Below are 20,454 nucleotides of genomic sequence, written 5' to 3' on the forward strand. Positions count from 1 at the left end.
TACAAGTATTCAAGTGTTTATAATAATCGAGGTTACTCCCTATTTATACATTGAATTTGATTGCTCCATAAATAAAGTCTAAATACCTAATTCTCCTAACACTTCAAAATTAGATCCAAACAAAAGTCCATGTCGATGTTATCTCCTCAACACTTCGTCAACTAGATGTTTCGTTAACAACAAATTTTGACACTATAAATTACATTCTCAACAATTTATTATCTCTTTTAAAAATAATAAAATTTACTAATAAACAATTTTGTCTTTTATTTTACTTTTATTATATTTTAAAAAAAATGCGCTTCAATTATTTTACTAGTTCTATTTTGAAAACAAAAATGCATTATTATGCCACAAATGCCCCCACCTCTTTAAACGAACCACACAACACAAATAACTGAAGAAGGAATTCTATGGTGAGAGATGGAGAAACATTGCGCAGAAGAAAGTATCAGCAATGGGACGGAGTGAAAATTAAGCACTGCATGCGTCTACTGTACAGCGGAATGGAATGCGATTTCTTTGATTTCAGGTATCACTCTTCACTTTCTATTTTTGTTCCATTTTTTTTGGCTATTTTGTTTTAAGAATTTGTTGTTTGTATTTAGTTAAATGAATGTTTCTGCTTGTAGTTTTGTGTAATTGAAGTTTGTTACTTACTTGTTGGTTTTAGAGTAACATGAATCTAGGGTTTAGTGTTCTTCAGGGTTACATGCTTGTGGTTTCTATCATAAACATTTTCTATGATTAGTATTCACTGAGGTTGGGGTTGTAGATTTTTTTGGGTGGCTTTGATAAGGGAGTGGATCATGTTTTCATTCTGTAGGTAAATTAATTTGATTATGCATTGGTACTCCGTGTACATTGTATGCTAGACATCAAAGAAAGAGATAAATAAAAAGATTGACTCGAAAAATCTCAATCCACTGTATTTCCCCCCGAAAAAGTACATAAAAAAATAGAGAAAACAAATTACCAAAATATTTTATGTGATTGATTGATTACTCATCCTTCTAGACGAATTCTACCCTTAAGACACGACAATTCTAAATCCTTTATCATTCCTATGCTTTTGTTTTCTCTCACTTTTTAGGGTTTCTTCTGCCGTCACAGATTCGTACTCTCTTGCTGAAAGGTAATTCCTTTTCCATGCCAATGAGTATGCGTGTTCACATTTTTCGCACGCAATATTGCGGGTTTATATTTTCTTAGTACAAGCATGGAATTCCTTCTTCGTTCAATGTTTCTTTTCCATATATTCTGATTTTTATTTAGCGTGATTTGGTCATCAGTGCAAAATTTCCATTTAATTTCTTTTGCTCGATTGTGATTGTCCCTGCGATATCAAGGTTTGCGGTTGCATCGGCCATATTTGGGTGAAATCTTCTATTATATCACCAATAATGGCCAGGATTTATATCCTTGATGCGCACATGTGTAAACTATTATCAATTTCATTTTTCTTGCTTTGGCTTGGTAAATTTTCAAATTGCATGATTTTCTTAAGTTGTATAATGTTCATCCGAGGCGCTATCTATTAGTCGTGTTTTGGTGGTTGACAAAATTTCAGCTTTTTTATCATATATTTTTCAGTGCTTTAATCATAAGAGGGTCTGATTTTTTTAAAGAAACTGATTTAAACTCATTAGTGTGCAATTTTCCTTGCATTCCCAAACAATCAATCTATATTTGGTGAAGAGCTAGGTTTTTGAAGAATGTTTCTTCATGATGACCGTGTTTGTGAAGATTTCCGGTTTGCGTTTTGATATAACTATTGTTGGCATTAAGCTTTAGTTGTTTTGAAGTTATTGAATGACCACTTTTGCTTGCAATCAGGATCTTATACTTGAGAATATGTCTGACGTGGAAACAAATTTGGATTTAATACAATGGCTCGGAGATGACATGTCATTTAAAGTTTTCTCCTATTTGGATAATCCTCGTGATCTTGTTCGTGCATCTGCTGTTTCAAGTTCTTGGAATGATTTTGGTAAGCTATTTGTTTTTTTATTACTTGCAGTGCTAGGATTTTATCATGTGTATCTTTATTTGTTTAAATGCTTATTCATTTAGAATGTTTTTATGTATGCTATATTAAGTTTGTGAATTTTAATGGCATGCTTCTGAAAGTGAATTTCTCTAATGCTACATTGTCCTGTATATTTTATTTCAGTTGTTTCTCTAATGCAGTGAGTAGCTCAATATTCTCTGGCTTTATTTTGCTGTTCAAATAGTAATAATATGAAATCTAAATATTTTGCAGTTATTGAAAATGGCCTCTGCAAGCAACTTTGCTTGAAACTGATTCCTGAAATATCTGGTGTTGTTCGTAGCATTGAGGTTGACTACTTGTTTAAAGTTGATGGCAACAACCCGGGGTATTATTATGCAGAAAAACGGGAGCTTCTTAATAGAAATCATAGAGTCTATGCGGTCCTAGCTTTTGGTCTCATTCCCATGAATAACTGCATCTCACAAGCCATATGTGCATCCAGCACGAATGATCACTTAAGAGAAAGCTATACAAATACATTGGAGCCTAGGGATATTACTGAACATGGCGCATCATATTGGTCAAGTATAGGGCAAACCGATCCTTCTGTTACTGAGACTTTGCTTTATCGGCTATATTCCAGGATGTGTCTTGTCACAGATATTCATGTCCAACCATTCCAAGGTTAGCCCTGTAGATATGTTGATGTATTGTGTATATCAATTTGAACTGAAAAAATAAGTTATGCTGAGGATTCCAAACTTTTGCTTTTGCTGACATATAATTTGTATTTTTTGTCAGGTCTTATTAATGGCAGCTCCCCTATATATTCAGCTAAAGCTATCCGATTTAGATTGGGATGGGATAATGACCCAATGGAAATAGATTCAAAGTTTGGTTTACGTGATAAAACGGCTTTTAGTGGCATATGGACGTATACTTCGCCTATATTTCCAATGTCTCAGGTTAGTTTGGGTGGTGGTTGACTATCCGTTCTAAATACTATTATCTACTTTTTTTTCTTTTCAATTTTTGAATGAAATTTAACATACAATTTTTTTGGATGATGCTAATTGGCTCTGATAGTGTATTAGTTAAAACAGTTAATTGATTGAGTGGTTAATAAGAGTATGAACTTAGCTTAAAATAATAATTAGTAGAAGGTAGATGAGTAAGGATGACAATCGGTACTGCAAAATTTATCCATGATGGATATGGAAATGACTGGTTTTTGTTAGACGGTGTGGCTAGTGATCGAGAGGGGGGGTGAATAGATCACCTCTTTTAAATTTAACGGATTTGAAATTTTATCAGAGTTTTCAAAGTTGGCGGAAAAATCAGTCCCGAATCGACTTCCGTCTATTCTGAACCGCTACTAGAAAGCCGGACACACAAGTTTAATTGCTGGATTTTAATGAGAATGACAGAACCAATTCACACCAGAATTTTAACTAATTGAATGCACTTATCATTAAAGTCTATTTCCAATGAATAAAATCTAGCTAACCGTTTTATCAAACAGTTGGTGTGTATGTGATCGATGATAAACAGCAATGGAGTTTGATTAAAGTTTTCTTGCCACTGCTGTCTTGAAAAAGAAACAATCACCACACACTAACTGAAATTGCGAAAACAGTTTGAAAAACGTAAAGAGGAGTAAGGTAAGAGTACGATACGCAGAGATTTGGTAAGGAAGTTCCCCACGTCGTCCTCGCGTGTGGGTACGTCTCCCTCTCAATTTCAAATGAAATTGAGAACTTTGATTATCAATTATTGCCGAATCCGTTGATACAAGGTTATGATACAAAGACAGAATTTTAAACTCTAAGAACCTCTTCTTGTATGAACCTTCACTTGATCTGAGCACGATCAAGATTTTCCTGCACGAAATTGCAAACAATTCACCGGTTCCACGACCTGCTTGCGAAATCCCCCGATCTCCAAACGCAACGCTGCGGCTGAATATGTTCTGCAAACGTGACTCCCAAACCCTCAAGAACACTCCAGTTCTTGAAGGACAAACCAGTAGGTTTTTCCTAGAAACCCCCTTCAATCTTCGACTCAGCTAGATCCTCGATCGTTCCACTGCAAACCACAGCTAGATCCTTGATCGTACCACTGAACGTTATCTCGATGCTTCTTTAATCCAAAGAACAAGAATGGTTATGTGTAAATGTTCTTGAAGAAAAGTGATTGAGAAGATGAAGAAGATGAAGTCTCTTTCAGGTTTCTAATTGCTCTCAAACAATTGCTCCAACACTGCTTTTGATCTGTGTTCAATTGTTTTCCCTCAATGAATTCGTGTTTTTGCACTGCTGTCATAACCTGTCTTATATATGCTGCAAAACAGTTACTGTTATAACATAAAACAGCTTTATGTATTGATGCATAAGAGTGTGTATCGATGCATACTGTAAGATATGTGAATTTTTGGTGAAATTTATTAATCATGTATCGATGCATAATTCGTATGTATCGATGCATGTGATTATTTCACTAGTATGTATCGATGCCTAATGCGCATGTATTGATACACAGGCTGTTTCAATTGGTCATGTATCGATGCAGGGATCGTGTGGATCGATGCATAGAGTCTTTAGCCTTCCATGTATTGATGCATGACTCGTATGCATCGATGCATACTGAACAGAAAGGTTTTGTGATTTATCACATGCTGTATGTATCGATGCAGAGGCTTATGTATTGATGCATACTGACATAAAATGCATTTTAATTGTTATTTTAAGGGAAGTATCAATGTAGGTTTATATGTACAGTTATGCAACAATAGAGTGGGATGGAAAACATAATAAAAACACAATTGTATCATGTAATGCAATGCACAACCAACATTTGGATGATGATCACACAATTTGCTATCATTAAAAATTAATTCAAGGTAAAGAATTCTCTCACAGTTTTGATACTAATAATTACCCATAAAAAAATCAATGTTTATGGGTACTCTCTTACCTACATTGACACATGAAATTTAAAAATTAAACTCAAAGACTAGACCTTAAAGTTTACTAGTTCCACACACGACAAGGTCGACAAACACCTAGATTGGCTCTATGCCACCAAACTCCTGTCAGTTCTGTCTTATGGAGGAACCAGAACAAGAGAAGGTTCAGTAGGTGTAGCCGCAGCTAAATTGAATCATCTAAGCTTCTGCAGGGAATATTGTTTGGCTTATTTAAGTGGTACACTACAATTCAAAAAACCGAAAGGGTCCAAGAGAAGAAGTAAATCAACCCTGCACTCTGCCATGCCTAGTGGCAGTAGTAGTGTGAACCAAAAAAGATGTGCCAACCATTTTCTCCATTGCATAGATGCCTAGAAAAAAGATTTAGAATATCAATGTTGACAAAAGACAAACAAAGGATAAACAAGTGGAGATTATTAAAATGGAGAATTCTAAGTGGAAGAAGCACTTTATGAAGGAGGTTAAGGCAACAATCCGATCTTGGTTCCTAAATTTCAACTTTGAAGGTATTGGTAGGGAAGAGTAGTTAGTTGGAATAGCAACCTATTTTGGTAGTTAAAACTTTTATTAATAGGTACTTAGCTCATTTAGTAGCAGAAAGGTTGAAGATATCATTCATGTTTGTTTGTTTTTGGCTAAAGAACCAAAAAGCAAAACACTTTGTTTTGAATTCTCTATCTTTTTTGGTTGCTACTTGATAAACACATTCTCTCCTTTTCTATTTTGATTTTCTAAGTTCGTTCTCTTGTGGATATCTAATGATATCTTGGTAATTACAAAAGATACGAAATTATTTTTGAGGCGGCGTGGTATCTCGTCTCTTTGTACCTTCTTAAAATAACAAGCATGTTTTTGATATTTTACCATTTTGAACTGGATTTTTAGCATACAATATTTATGCATGTTTATGAAATTTGAAATGCATTGGCGGCATATTGTACAGGAAAACAAGCTACAGCATTTCAAGCTACCTGAACCTGTTTTGTGCTTTGGAGGTTTTCTGCAAGTGGAGCTGTTGGGAAGTGTTCAAAAACATGAAGAGGATGATTTATTCTACATATGGTATGTTTCTCAAATCTCATCTCTTCCTCTCACATGCACACACATATGGTAATGTCTTTTTAGTCATATTGTTTTATTATTAGTATTTATTCTTAGTATTATCTTTCCCCTAATTAGCAGGATTGATTAGTATATCTTTTCCTTAATTTAGTGGAATTAGTTATATATATATATATATATATATATATATATATATATATATATATATATATATATATATATATATATATATATATATATATTCTCTCCATAATAATATAAGAAATTGATATTCAAATTGGTATCGAGAGCATGGGTTGCCAATTTGTATGCTCTGGATACCAATTTGAATACCAATTTCTCTCTCTCTTGCGCATGAAATAGTGTCACGCAACCTTCTATGGTGACCAAAAGTCATCGATCTACCACCTGTAAAAACCGCACCAACAACTGACCAGCCACCCGCCACCATCAGTATCAACCACGCGCCGCCTTCTAGCTGTTTGTTTTCGACGGCGATTGTTGCTACAGTGTCAGTTTCTCATTCTGATTCCATTGGGACCATTTTCAGTGTGTGGGTCTCATGTTGAAGGTGTGTTTCAGCATATTTGTTCGTTATTTGGGGTTGTTGAGAATTTGTTACTTTGCTGAAGCATCATGACTGAAAATTCTTAGTCAATAGAGGTTGTTGTTAAGGAGAATCTTCCTAAAAAGAGTCTAATTTCATTTGCATTTCAAGGAACACCCGTTATTACCATCAAAAAATTGAACGGTAATAAGAATTATTTGAATTGGTATGCTTCAATTGAGTTATGGTTTTTGGGTCAACACCGGTCAAACCATCTTACTAAGAAGGTTTTAGAAATTGATGCATCAATAAAAGATGATTGAGAATCCGCTGATTATCAACTTGTATCATTGTTATGGAATTCTAATGAGTCAAAGTTGATGACACACTTTCGTCCATATAGGCCATGTTATGAGGTTTGACAGAAGGGTAAAAACCTTTATGCTAACGGTATTCAAAGATTATATGAATCGGTCTAGAACCTGGCCACTGTTCAGATGAATGATCAAGACTTATCCGAATATTTGACTCGTGCTCAATGCATTATTAATGGCCTCAAACTTATGCTGGTTAGTGATGATATTACGAAGGTATTGGGCAAGCTTGGCAATATGTTCATGGTGTTTGTTCTTCATGGTCTCCCTAAAGAATATAGTTAGGTTAAAGACCAGGCGTTAACAAATACTACCATCCCTACGGTAGAAGAGCTAATAGATCTCCTTGTTCGGGTATCCTTACCAAGTGATGACACTCATACTGCTCATGAATCCTCTGCTTTTGTTTCTAACTTTAGTAGTGGAGGACGTAGTGGACGTGGTCGTGGTCGAGGACGTGGTAGAGGGGGTAGAGGTAGTTTCTATTGTACTCATTGTAAAAAAGATGGGCACACTCAAGATCGGTGTTTCCACTTATATGGTTTTTCCAACAAAACTGCTAATGTTGCGTAAACCTTTACCAACCTTGAGTCAAAGGGTGAACTCGAAACTACTTTTTTCTGTCGATGAGCATAAGGAGTATTTGAAGTTGAAGGCAACACAACATGGAAGCTCCTCAGCTATCATTACTCAAACTGTTGTGGATGGATCTAAAGTTAAGGCAACTGGTGTTGGACAAGTGTCACCTACTCTCTCTCAATTGTGCTATAATCTTTGCTTTTAATTCCTTTTTGATACATGACCAGAGTATGAGACAAACGATTGGAATCAGAACTGAATCTAGTGGTATTTACTATCTTCAACCTCCCATTTCCTCTATATGTGACTAACGAATCTTCTGCATCATCGCTTAGGTCATCTGAGTTTATCAAAATTGAAGAAAATGGTGTCTGACCTTCCTCATTTAGAGTCCTTAGAGAGTGAGTCTTTTTAGTGAGGAAAACATGTTCGAGTTTCTTTTTCTAGTTGTATTAATAATAGAGTCATGTCTCTATTTGATGTTGTTCATTCCAATGTTTGGTGTCCTAGTCGGATTCCTTTTATATTAGGGTATAGATATTATGTTACTTTTATTGATGATTTCTCAAGATGTCTTAAATGTGTTTAATGAAAGACAGTTCTGAATTGTTTAATATTTTAAAGAATTTTTGTTCTAAAGTCACGAAACAGTTTGACAAAACTATTCGCATTTTACACAATGACAATGCAAAAGAATATTTCTCTGATCGTTTTAACTCGTTCATGCACTCCAAAGGCATTATACATCAATCCAGTTGTCTTCATACACCTTAACAAAATGGTGTTGCTGATAGAAAGCATAGACACATTGTTGACACTGCTTGTATCCTGTTGCTAAATGCTAATGTACCTCTAAAATTTTGGGGTGATGTTGTTCTTACTGTCAGATATTTAATTAATCGAATGCCATCCTCTATGTTAAATGATCAGGTTCCTCATTCCCTTTTGCATCCTATAGATCCCATATATGTTGTTTCCCCTTGTGTCTTTAGGTGTACTTGTTTTGTTCATGATTTGTCTACGGGTCGTGATAAGATGTCTGCTCGTGCTACCAAATGTGTTTTCATAGGTTACTCCTGCGTTCAAAAGGGATATCAGTGTTACTCTCCTTATACACTTCGTTTCTACACATCAGCAAATGTTACATTTTTTAAGGATATACCATACTTTCCCAACTCAGATGTTCCTGAAATTGATTTAAATCAAGTCTTGCCTATTCCATATTTTGAGTCGGTTGAGTCCTTTCCTTTATCGTCTAGTCCATTCGTTGTGATAAATAAGACTCCACCACCGTTGAACCGTTATGGCATTACCTATGAGAGAGGGTTTGGACCACGTGATTCAACTCCTATTCCAAACGCCTCCACACTTGCTCCGACTGTCTTCTGATTTGCCCATTGCCATCCATAAAGGTAATCGTTCAACCTGTAACCCTTATCATTTTATAATTGTGTGTCTTACCATCAATTATCACCTACCCATTGTGCTTTTGTTACTGCACTTGCATCTGTTTCTATCCCTAAAACTATTCAAGTAGCACTATCCAATCCAGGGTGGAGATAGACAATACTCGATGAAATGTCATCTCTAGAATTTAATTATACTTGGGAGCTTGTTCCTATCCCTTTTGGGAAATCTGTTGTTGGTTGTAGGTGGATATTTAATGTTAAGGTGAATCCTGATGAACAAGTAGATCAATTGAAAGCTTGCCTAGTGGCAAAGGGATGTACTCAAGTTTATGGTCAACATTATAGTGATATTTTTTCTCCAGTTGTGAAGATGGCATATGTTCATGGCATATGTTCGTCTATTTCTGGCTATGGCTGCTATGAAACAATGTCTCTATTTCAATTGGATATCAAGAATTCATGTTCTTGCATGGTGATTTGGAAGATGAGATTTACATGGAGCAACCTCCTGGGTTTGTTGCTTAGGGGGAGTGTCGTCGCGTTGTATGGGTTGAAACAATCACCTCGGACATGGTTTGGAAGATTTAGTAAAGTGTTGCAACAATTCGGTATGAATCATTGTGAATCAGACCACTCTGTTTTTATCAAATGCTCTTCATCAAATAAATATATTTATCTAGTGGTTTATGTTGATGAGATTGTAATTACAGGTGATGATTCTGAGGGTATCAAGGCTTTAAAATCACACTTATTTTAGAACTTTCAGACCAAGGACTTGGGTTATCTTCGTTACTTTTTGGGGATTGAGGTAGTTCAATCAAAGTCTGGTATTATTATCTCTCAAAGGAAGTATGCTCTTGATATTCTGGAAGAAACGGGTCTTACAGATTGCAAACCAGTTGACACTCATATGGATCCTAATGTAAAGCTTCTTCCTAATTAGGGGAGTCATATACTGATCTAGGTAGATATCGAAGACTTTTAGGAAAATTGAATTATCTTACATTGACTAGATCCAATATATCTTTTTTAGTCAGTGTATTAAGTCGGTTCCTGAACTCTCCATGTGACAACCATTGGGATAATTATCCGAATCCTTAAGTATATCAAAAGATCACTTGAAAAAGGGCTTGTTTTTGAAAAAGGGCTTGTTTTTTGTGATAGAGGCAATACTAATATCATTGGATATTCAGATGCTGATTGTGCACGAGATGCAAGTCATAAACATTCTACATCAGGCTATTGTGTTTTTATTGGTGGAAATTTGATCTCATGAAAGAGCAAAAGCTAACGGTTGTTGCTCGATCAAGTACAGAAGTTGAGTATCGAGCCATGACCCATGCCACATGTGAGCTTTTGTGATTAAAGCATTTACTTCAAGAACTTCATTTTTGTGAAGTCGGTCCTATGGAACTTGTATGTAATAATAACCAGTAAGTTTTGCACCTCTCCTCCAATCCAGTGTTTCACGAGAGGACTAAGCATATAGAAGTCGACTGTCACTTTCTTAGAGAGAAGATTACCATCGGGACCATCGAAACATCCATTGTTAATTCCAAGAATCAGCTTGTCAACCTCTTTACAAAGTCTCTTTCGGAAAATACCATCGGGACCATCGAAACATCCACTGTTAATTCCAAGAATCAACTTGTCGACCTCTTTACAAAGTCTTTTTCGGAAACGTTAGATTACTTACATATATATGCTTATGTATATGCACCACCTTTAAGGGGAATATTGAGATATGATATTGTTTTATTATTAGTATTTATTATTTTATTGGTTTTATTCTTATTATTATCTTTCCCCGATAGTGGGAATAATGAGTGAGAGCGGATGCTGGCGGATGAGAGGCTACAATTTCTGACTAATGCGACTCAAAATTCACTCTGAAACAAATTTAACTGCATGCTTAAGAAGAACTCCGATCTTTCGTGCTTTACTCAGAAATACTGGGAGGAATTTCAAGCTAGAACGATTATGTGTATGGAAGCAAAAAATTTGGGTTCTATGCATAGGTTGTTTGAACTCATCGGAAGGATTGAATTACCGGAGTAAAACTCATTGTCACCGGCATCGGCACAGCCAGAAGATCCTTCCGATCACGTTTCTCTCAAAGATTTATTGTCTATAAATCTATAAGCGATTATGATGAAGGCGGTGGTGAGGGAGCTGTTTTAAAGATCTATTAGCTACTAATTGTCGGAATTTTCAGAACAAGATTGTTTGGTAGCTAATAGATCTTTGAAACCAACTCCCTCACCATCGCCTTCATCATAATCACCCAGATCAGAAGGATCTTCTATGCCAGTGCCGGTGACAATGTGTTTTCTCCATTAATTCAATCCTTTGTTGAATTCAAACAACCTATGCATAGAACCCAAAATTTCAGCTTCCATACACAGAATCGCTCTAGCTTGAAATTCATTCTAGTGTTTTTGAATAAAACACGAAAGATCAGATATCTTCCTAAGCATGCAATTGAATTTATTCCGGAGTGAATTTTGAATCACATTAGCTGGAAATTGCAGCCTCTCATCCGCCAGCATCCGCTCCCACTCATCATTCCAACCGCAGTAAAAAAAACCCAATTTTCATATCAAGAAGAATGGAAGGAGAGTTGATACCCATTTTCCAATATTTTTCTTTTGATTTTAGGGATGAATGACGTTTGCGTTAAGCCCCTCTCTCTCTCTCTATATATATTTCATCCATGGGCCCAGACCGTTATAGTGTTCTCATACAGAACAATCTAGAAGAAAGTAAAAGATTAGGATAATATTTAATCTTATTGACATTTTAAGTAATGACATGTACAATTAAATATCAAAAGATTAGGATAGTAAACATTTTAATTAACAATATGTTAAAAAAAGAAAAGAATAATTTATTCTACATATGGTATGTTTCTCAAATCTCATCTCTTCCTCTCCTATATGGGTCAAATATTGACTATAGAGCGTTATTGTCAATTTAAATGGAATTGATAAGTTGGTCATTGATGGATTTCACAAATCCAGAGTGATGAAATATGTATATTATTCAATAGAAATGAGGAGTATAGAAGCTCTACAATAGAAATATGTATATTATTCCATAGAAATGAGGAGTATAGACTCCTAACTAGAGACATATCTCTCCTAACAAACTCAACATATTATGTCACACACATACAGATTTAGGGTCATTGTTCATCATCACTTTAGTGTCTATCAAACACACTCAAAGTATGATATCACACTTTAAGTAAAAAACAGTCATTTGCTTATATGTTTTTCTGCTATGATAAATTGACTTACTGTTGTGCAGCATCTCCCATGTTAAAGTTGTTGGACGAGTACTTTCTCAAAACTTTATTGTGAGGATGAGGATGTTTCCACCACATGGAGCCTGTAGCGTCCAATATTTCCCTCATGCGCACACAAGGTGGTGTGGGTGTGGGTATGTGAGCAACTCTTAAGTTGATGGTTAATTCCAGTGTAAGAAATTTATGGATGAACTAAATTGTTTTTACAATGGCACCTTCAAAGGATTATTATTTTTAGCACATTATGTTAAATGCCAATAGTGATTTGGTATTATTGTAGCATCGTTTACAATTTGAATTTATATAAATAAAATTTCAGACTTGATGACAGATACTAAGTTCTATTTTGCCCTTGTAAGTGTTTTATGCTCATACTTGTTTTGTCCCAAGATGAAAATATGAAGGTCATCATCAAAATGTTTGTGTTGGTGTCTTTGCAAATTTATTTACTATGACCTATAACCTATGGATTTAGCATTCACCTTCTTTGAGGTATGTGCTAAATTAGGGCCGGACACCTGGTCGGTTTGGCTTGGGTTCGGGTCCAATATGTCAAACCGATCGAAATCATTGATGGATTTGTTAGGCCCAATTTTGACTGAATTTTTAGTCATTTTGATTGAGTTTAGTTTAATCAGTTAATCGGTTAAAACAGACTAGTTTGTTCAGTTACTTGATGTTTAATTTTGTCATTACGAAATTCAGCCACATTGTAATCTTTTTAAATAAAACAATATTAAATAAAAACTTTGGATTTTCAAATATAACAAATAAGTCCAATTTAACATTTTTTTACATAGAACTCAAATATTACAAATGGCTTACAAAATTTTTATTGGGCTATTTGTAAGCCATTCATGGTAATAACCATTTGTAATAGCTTACAAAGAATATTTGAGTTCAATAAAAACTGATATCATTGCAGTACAGCACATGATCCAGACGAAAGCTTTTATAATGGATTTGAAGAAGTTTTGAATCTGTATATGAAAAAGTTGTTTAAACTACAAATATGCTGAAATTGCTTCGACACATTGAAGAACTTATGCTGAGATGAATTAGCAGCAATTATATCCCCAATAAGAATCTGGATTCAATAAGCCATAAACTAACTCGGAAAGATTTCAAACATAATTTCTAATATGTAAATAAGTTGTAAGCTGTCAATAAGATACCATCTCCTTCCAAGCTACCTTTTCCATACTCCATCTTCCTCCTTCCCTCACCCTTACTGTTAGCTCCTATCTCTCATCTCTCTGACCACACTTCGGTAACGCCATTGCTTCCATCTTACAACCACAGAACATCGTCTGAACCCTTTCGGCCATAACAACATCATCACCATCGTGTTAGTGTTGCTTCGTTGACCAACACCTTTTGATTCAACTCACCAAGATCCAAACGCAATAATCATCATCTCATCTTTCAACAACACCTTGCACAACACACACGTTTCGCAAGCAACAAACTTAAACAACAAACTTTGAGCTCATTTTCGACAAAGGCCCGCCGACGGTAATGATTCAAAATGAATTATTATGTTGTGTTATGTTTGTTGATTTGATGTTGGTTTCAGTTTGATTTAATTACCTTTGCTTACTTGTTCTATTGTGTGTGTATTGATGTAACATTATCGTCGGGTTTCGTTTGGTGTTGGCTGTGTTATTTAGGTTATGTTTGATTTCTTTCTAATAATTTTGTCAACATTATAAATGTAAATTGGGGTGCTACTTTATTTTTGCTTTTCCATTGTTTGAATTGGACTTTGATCCATTTGAGGATTATATGTTGGTATGTTGCCGATTTTTCTTTTGATATATTAATGTAACATTGTCGCTGCACCTCTAAGTTAGTTTCATTTAGGCGGTGCAATATACTATTTTAGATTATCTTCATGTAAATATGTGTTTGTGTTTGTTGTTGTTGTTTGGTTTATTATTGTGTTGCGATTTTGGAGTTTCAATCCAATTTAGCTTTTAAAAATCATTTGGATGCATAGATTCGGTTGCTCGACCTCTTATAGAGTGATTGTTACATGAATCCACCTTAAGTTAGTTTAGAGATAAATTCAATACTTTAAGTTTTGATTTATTTTTCTATTGTAAATATTATATATAATTTACCGAGTTGTTGGATTTCTCATTGTGTCGCAAATTCGACTTTGTAATATCATTTTTGCTCGGTTTTTTTAAGAGTGATTCCTACATGAATCCACTTTAAACTAGCTTAGAGCTAAATTCAGTATTTTAGATTTTGGTTTATTTCTGATCCCTTGGATTTCTCTAGGGCCTTCTTACAATGAGTTCATTGTTGTTTACATTTACTTGTTTGATGGGTCTGTAGTTTAATCGCTTTATTAGACTCCCATTCAACAAAATGTATCCATATTCCTATGACGTATAATAATTTTAAGGGTTTCCTTTATTTTGTTCTTATTACGTAAAATCAACCACTTTCAAAAAGAACAAAAATAAGATTGATCCAACGTTGAGCAACTTTCTCAAATCAAACCATTCTCACCATCGACTTCAAACCATTTTCATAACACAATTTATTTCGCAAATGCAAATCAAACGCTTGACTCAACGTCAAGCTCTTTTCATAATCAAAATCAAAACGACTAATTCTTACTTCGACTATTTCAAAAATGAAAGAAAAAGGCTATCTGGGTGAAATGTCTAGTCATATCCCCGAGTATTAGGCCTAAGTGGTAATCGTTTGTAAGTTATAAATACTCGTCTTTTGCCAAAATATAAAGGTGTCTTCTTTTTGAAATAAATCGAAAGAAAAAGGCTATCTGAGTGAAAGGTCTAGTCATGGTCCCGAGCACTAAGCCTAAGTTGTAATAGCTTGTAAGCTCAAGTGGTTGTCTTTCATTTAAAACACTTGTAAATATTCGAACCTTTTTGCAAACAGATTGAAATAAAAAGACTACTTTAGTAAAAGGTCCAGTCATAGTCTCGAGTATTAGGCCCAAGTGGTAATCACTTGTAAGTATCCAATGCTCGTCTTCCAAGCCTAAAATCAATTTAAACACATTCAAACCTTTTGCATTTTGTCTTTCAATTCAAAACCTTTTCAAAAGTGAAAGACGCTTTGTCCATTCCGCGACGATGCAAATAGCACTTCTCCATGAGAATATCAGATATTTTCCACTCGAATGTGATAATGGCATAAATTTGTACTGATCCAGATTAAGCCATCCATTCTTGAAGTGATGCAAATCTTTAATTATACATGTTTTGGGCAGCAATATTTTCTGTTCGAATGCAACTTGAGAATCTTTCTCTAAAATCAATTAACACACAAACATTGTCTATCCAGAAGTACATAGTATTGAGTTCTGCTTTGCACCTGGAGATACGTAGGAGTCAGACTCACAATCTCGTCAGTCACATTAGTTATAAAAAATTACGACCCCTTTCTTGTTTCTATTTAATCTTTTACTACTTGAAGAAAACGATTAATGATAGCTAACATTCAATCACAAATATATCTAAAGGTTCTCGTTGAGTACAACGAACGTGAGGGGTGCTAATACCTTCCCCTTGCATAGTCGACTCTCGAATCCGAATTCGGTTGCGACGACCATCTTCTATTTCTTTTAACGATTTAAGTGATATTTTCCCTTTCCTAATTTGGAATAAATAAAATTCGATGATGACTTTGTTCGAATCATTTTTTCCGCGATCGCCCCGTGAAGGATCACATTTTTCGAGATGCGACATACTTATAAAAAATCAATAAACTTATATCAATGAAATATCTCAAGTTAAGTAGCTTCAAATCTCATGATTGTCATGTCTTTATATAATAACTTCTACCAATGGCTATATGTTGCATCTTACACAAAATTTAAGGGTAACTATAACTAGATTGATCTTATTCTTTAATGATATATGTAATAAAGTATTTGATCCAAACAAATTATATGAATTGAAAGACAAGGTTGCAATAATCTTGTGTTAATTGGAGACGTATTTACCTCTATCATTTTTTGTCATTATGGTTCACTTGATTATTCATCTAGTCAGGAAAATCAGATTTTGTTGTCCAACTTATTTAAGGTGTATGCATCCAATAGAGCAATACATGAAGATATTTAAAGGGTGTATGAAGAATCATCACTGTCTGGAATCTTTGATTGTTGAAAGGTACATCATAGAAGAAGTTGTTGAGTTATGTTCAAATAATTTGTCAGAAGCAGACTCTGTAGGAGTTCCAAAGTCTCGCCATGATGGAAGATATGAAGACAGAGGCAGTCAAGGTTTAAATGTTAACTTAATGGCTCATGATGTAGTTCTTCAAGCACATTTGTATATATTTAATAATGTTGATGAAGTTCAACCTTACTTATCTGCTCACAAAAGGCTTATCAAGTAAAAATTATTCTGGGTGAGTGATAAGCGGTTGTTGAAAGAGTATAATAAGAGTTTCATAAATTGGTTTAATGAAAGGATTTCTAATGATGGAAGTGCATCCGAGATAATTAAATGGATGTCGCACACGCCTAAATTTAATGTAGTAACTTGGACTGCATATTACATTAGTAAAAAAAAAATTTATGTAAATCCAAATGATGATTGTAGTACAATGCAAAATAGTAAGGTTGTGATTGAGGTTGATTCTATGTACTCCTCTAGTTCCAAAGATAAGAATCATATAATGGCATCTAGATTGTACTTTGGGATCATTAAGAAGATTTGTGAGATTGATTATCTTCTATTCAAAGTGTCTTTATTTAAATGCAAGTGGATTGACAATAATATTAATGTACAAATTGATGAGTTAGGATTCACACAGATTGGCCTTCGCAAGAGAACTTATATGAATGAATCATTCATCATGGCATCTCAAAAACAAGTGTTTTATCTCATTGACCCTTATGACAAAAGATGGTTTATTATTCTCCAACGAAAACGTATTCCTCATAGTGATGAAAATCAAGATTTAAATTTTGATATTCCTGAGACCCCTTCTTTCGCAACACATGTGCCTACTTCATATGAATAAGTTAATACAGATGTTGTGCATGTTATTCGTTATGATCATAAAGAAGACATATGAAAAAACTAACAAGTAAATATTTTTTTATTATTTATTAATAATTTATTGTTTGTTATAATTTCTAAGAGTTTATACATGTGTGTCAAAGTGTTATACTAACAAGTATTATCATTTTAAATTATAGGTGTTTAGAAAGACATCAAAAGACTTTTGATCACGTTGTGCATCTTGCTTCGTTCAAAATAATGAATCAAGTGCAAAATAATTTTGTATGTTAGTTGTTTACTTGTTTGATGTAATGGTTTATAAAATATATGCCATTTTGGTGGAATTTTGGTTTTGATGTAATAATACATATTTTTGGTTCATAATAGTTTCCATTTTGGTTTTGATTCCCAAATGTATTTTTGTTGTGTTCAATATATCTAATGAGAATTATGTAAAATAAAAATATATATTTTAAAAAAATAACATATTTAACCACAATTAGTTCCTTCAACCATGGCAAAAAGTAACGCGTTATCCAATTTAAAAAATGTCAAAATGGTATTGTTGGGTATGGAATCCATGACCTTTCCATTTTTCATTATGGTTGGATATTTCAACCGTGGTGAAAAATAGTCTGACATAGTGTTTATTACCACAACCAATAGTCCTAGGTGAAAAGTATCATATTTACTACCACGCCATTTATTACCACGGACCATCACTTGTGGTAAAATAATTATTCCAACTATGGTGAAATATATTTTTTGTTATAGTGTCTTCACTTTAATTTTTTAATTTTTAGGTTAGTTTGTGGTATTTTTGGTGTATTTTGCAATAAGTCTTTTCTTTGTGTATTCTTAAAATATTTTTTTTAAATAAAAACTATAATAGTTCGATTTGGAAAGATGTTTATTAATGTTGAGAATGTATCAAATGTGAGTAGTATGGATAATAATCCCACATTGATTGAAAATATAAAGACTAGAGCATTTATAAGTGAGAAAATTCACTTACCTATCACCTTAAGATTTTGGATGAATATGTAATGTGTCTCTCACAAAAGTGCTTCTAAAAAAGAAGAAGTCTCATAATGTTCAATACTCCCTAATGAAAAACTCTCTTAATAAATGATATCAGAGTATTCGCCGATTTCTAGCATTACAAATGTAAAGTCTTACTTCATAGGGATCTTATTTTATACCCAAGGGTAGGAAAATGGGTACGGTTGTGGGAAATTTCCGCTTTGCCCGCACTTTAGTGCGGGATTGATAAAAAATTTAGATCATCTCCCTCTAATGTGTTTATCTTATCCCGTCCTATTTATTATTGGCATGGGCATTAATAATATTGTGTATTTTTAGACCTAAAAGATGTATTGTCCGTTTTGTCTCACCCACAATTTTATGTTAGACGGATTAAGATTTTAATTCTGCACCCTCAACTTTATCCGTTCCACCATGCTCTATTTTTTTCTCGGACTTTTGTGGAGCAGGACTAAACAGGATGGACATGTCGTTTACCACCTCTATTTTACACCCCCTTTACCAATGGAAAACTTTATAATTTTGAAGAAAAAATTGTAGGAAAAGGACTCATTTAACTAACAAAATAAGGTATATTGTATATTTCAAATGTATTAAATTGGTTTATAAGTTTGATATTCTTATGTAACGGATACATATATGAGATGGGTGCCATATTTTATCTACCTTTAGGAAAGATATTATGATCACACCAATGTCTACATTAGCTTTTTTGATCTAGAAGTAATGGGTTAAAACTTTGACTTATAAGGCTAGAACTGAATTGAAGAAGATTTTAGGAGAAGGAAGTAAGGTTGAGTTGTCACATTAATTGATAAAGATGAACAAACACTGTCAGCTTAGATACATTGAGAGAATTCTACAGAGCCGGAAAAGGAAGAATCAAAGTCCACAACTTCATCTCCTTCCATTGTCAGCTTAGAACAAACACAATATGTTAAGAGACAAGTCACTTGTTTTGACATATTACACGTGGTTGAAGTGCTTTTCTTAAGTTTATCATTTATATTCTTTTTGTTTAGGAATGTTAACTTAAGTTCTCATTCTATTATAGTAACTTTAACTTTGATCTGTATGAGCTAAACCTCGTCGTTTATGAACCAATGACTAACTTTCTCCATTTAATGTTGAAGAAAATTCTAAGTGAATTGTTAATTATATTAAGATGTAGGTTAAATTTCTTGCACAACCGAAATTAGTAATTAACCAATGTTTTAAGTACATGGATTTTTTTTAATTAAATTACGGAAATTAAGAAAATTATTATAATTATAATACATTTTTCGAAAGTCTTGTTTGTTTTCTAATATAAAACTCTACAAATTAATAAATACATTTTGGTAGTGTATGTTTTGAGGAAAACTTTCTTCACCACCATGAAATTTAAAATTGTAGATAGATTTAAAACTGAAGATCCATTTTCATCCTTCACAAAAACTACAAAATTCAAATTAATCCTCCAAAAAAAATATATCTGATTTAATAACTTATAAATATTAGTCTCTCTATTAATATTTTTCTATCTTTTCTTAGTTTTGAACCGTGATTATACTACCACATTAGATATATATTTTTTAAATATTAAATTAACTTTTATTTATGATTTCAATTTTATTTTTAAATAATTTAAATTTAAAAATAAAATAAAATAACAAAAATTATTCCTAAAAAGAATCAAATCCAAAGACCTTTTAATCATCTTATGCCTTTACCACTAAACCAAATAATCTCGTTTGCCGTAAATAATTCTAATAAAATTAAACAATTCTGATTTTTTTTTAAAATACGCCAATATACATTAGTGACAAATAATTCTCATAATTTAAAGTAAAATTAAATGATTCTGAATTTAAAATAAAAAGTAAAAAATAGAATATTGTAACATTGCAATCATGGTTTAAAAAATTGAATTAAAAATAAAAATTAAATTGGTATTAAAAAAATTAAAAATAAAATTCAATGTGGCAATCCAATCACGGTTAAAAATAGAAGAAAAACTGATTTGAGAAAAATATTAAAAGATGGACTAATGGTTCAATTAAATTATGTAAGAGATTCAATCGGTTTTTTTTTTTGTGGAGGATTAATTTGGGTTATAAATTTTTTGTGAGGGACACTCTAGATTTAAAAATCGAACACTAATATTGTGTCGTTCACAG

At 33.4% G+C, this 20,454-nt stretch overlaps 1 protein-coding gene across 2 annotated transcripts; it reads left to right on the forward strand.

Annotated features, from left to right (window-relative positions):
• Positions 1 to 338: 338 nt before the first annotated feature.
• On the forward strand, positions 339 to 12,587 carry LOC127138477 (F-box protein At4g00755). Of its 2 annotated transcripts, XM_051064939.1 has the most exons (7): positions 355 to 532; positions 1,094 to 1,135; positions 1,837 to 1,990; positions 2,264 to 2,677; positions 2,795 to 2,958; positions 5,923 to 6,041; positions 12,260 to 12,587. In XM_051064939.1, exons 3-7 carry the CDS (start codon positions 1,855 to 1,857, stop codon positions 12,408 to 12,410), a joined length of 984 nt encoding a protein of 327 aa, XP_050920896.1. In that variant the 5' UTR covers positions 355 to 532; positions 1,094 to 1,135; positions 1,837 to 1,854; the 3' UTR covers positions 12,411 to 12,587. The 2 variants fall into 2 exon arrangements, with proteins under 2 accessions (XP_050920895.1, XP_050920896.1); XM_051064938.1 differs by lacking the exon at positions 1,094 to 1,135 and having other exon boundaries at positions 339 to 532.
• The last annotated feature ends 7,867 nt before the right edge of the window (positions 12,588 to 20,454 follow it).

The sequence above is a fragment of the Lathyrus oleraceus genome, chromosome 4 (genome assembly GCF_024323335.1).
Source record: "Lathyrus oleraceus cultivar Zhongwan6 chromosome 4, CAAS_Psat_ZW6_1.0, whole genome shotgun sequence".
NCBI lineage: Eukaryota > Viridiplantae > Streptophyta > Magnoliopsida > Fabales > Fabaceae > Lathyrus > Lathyrus oleraceus.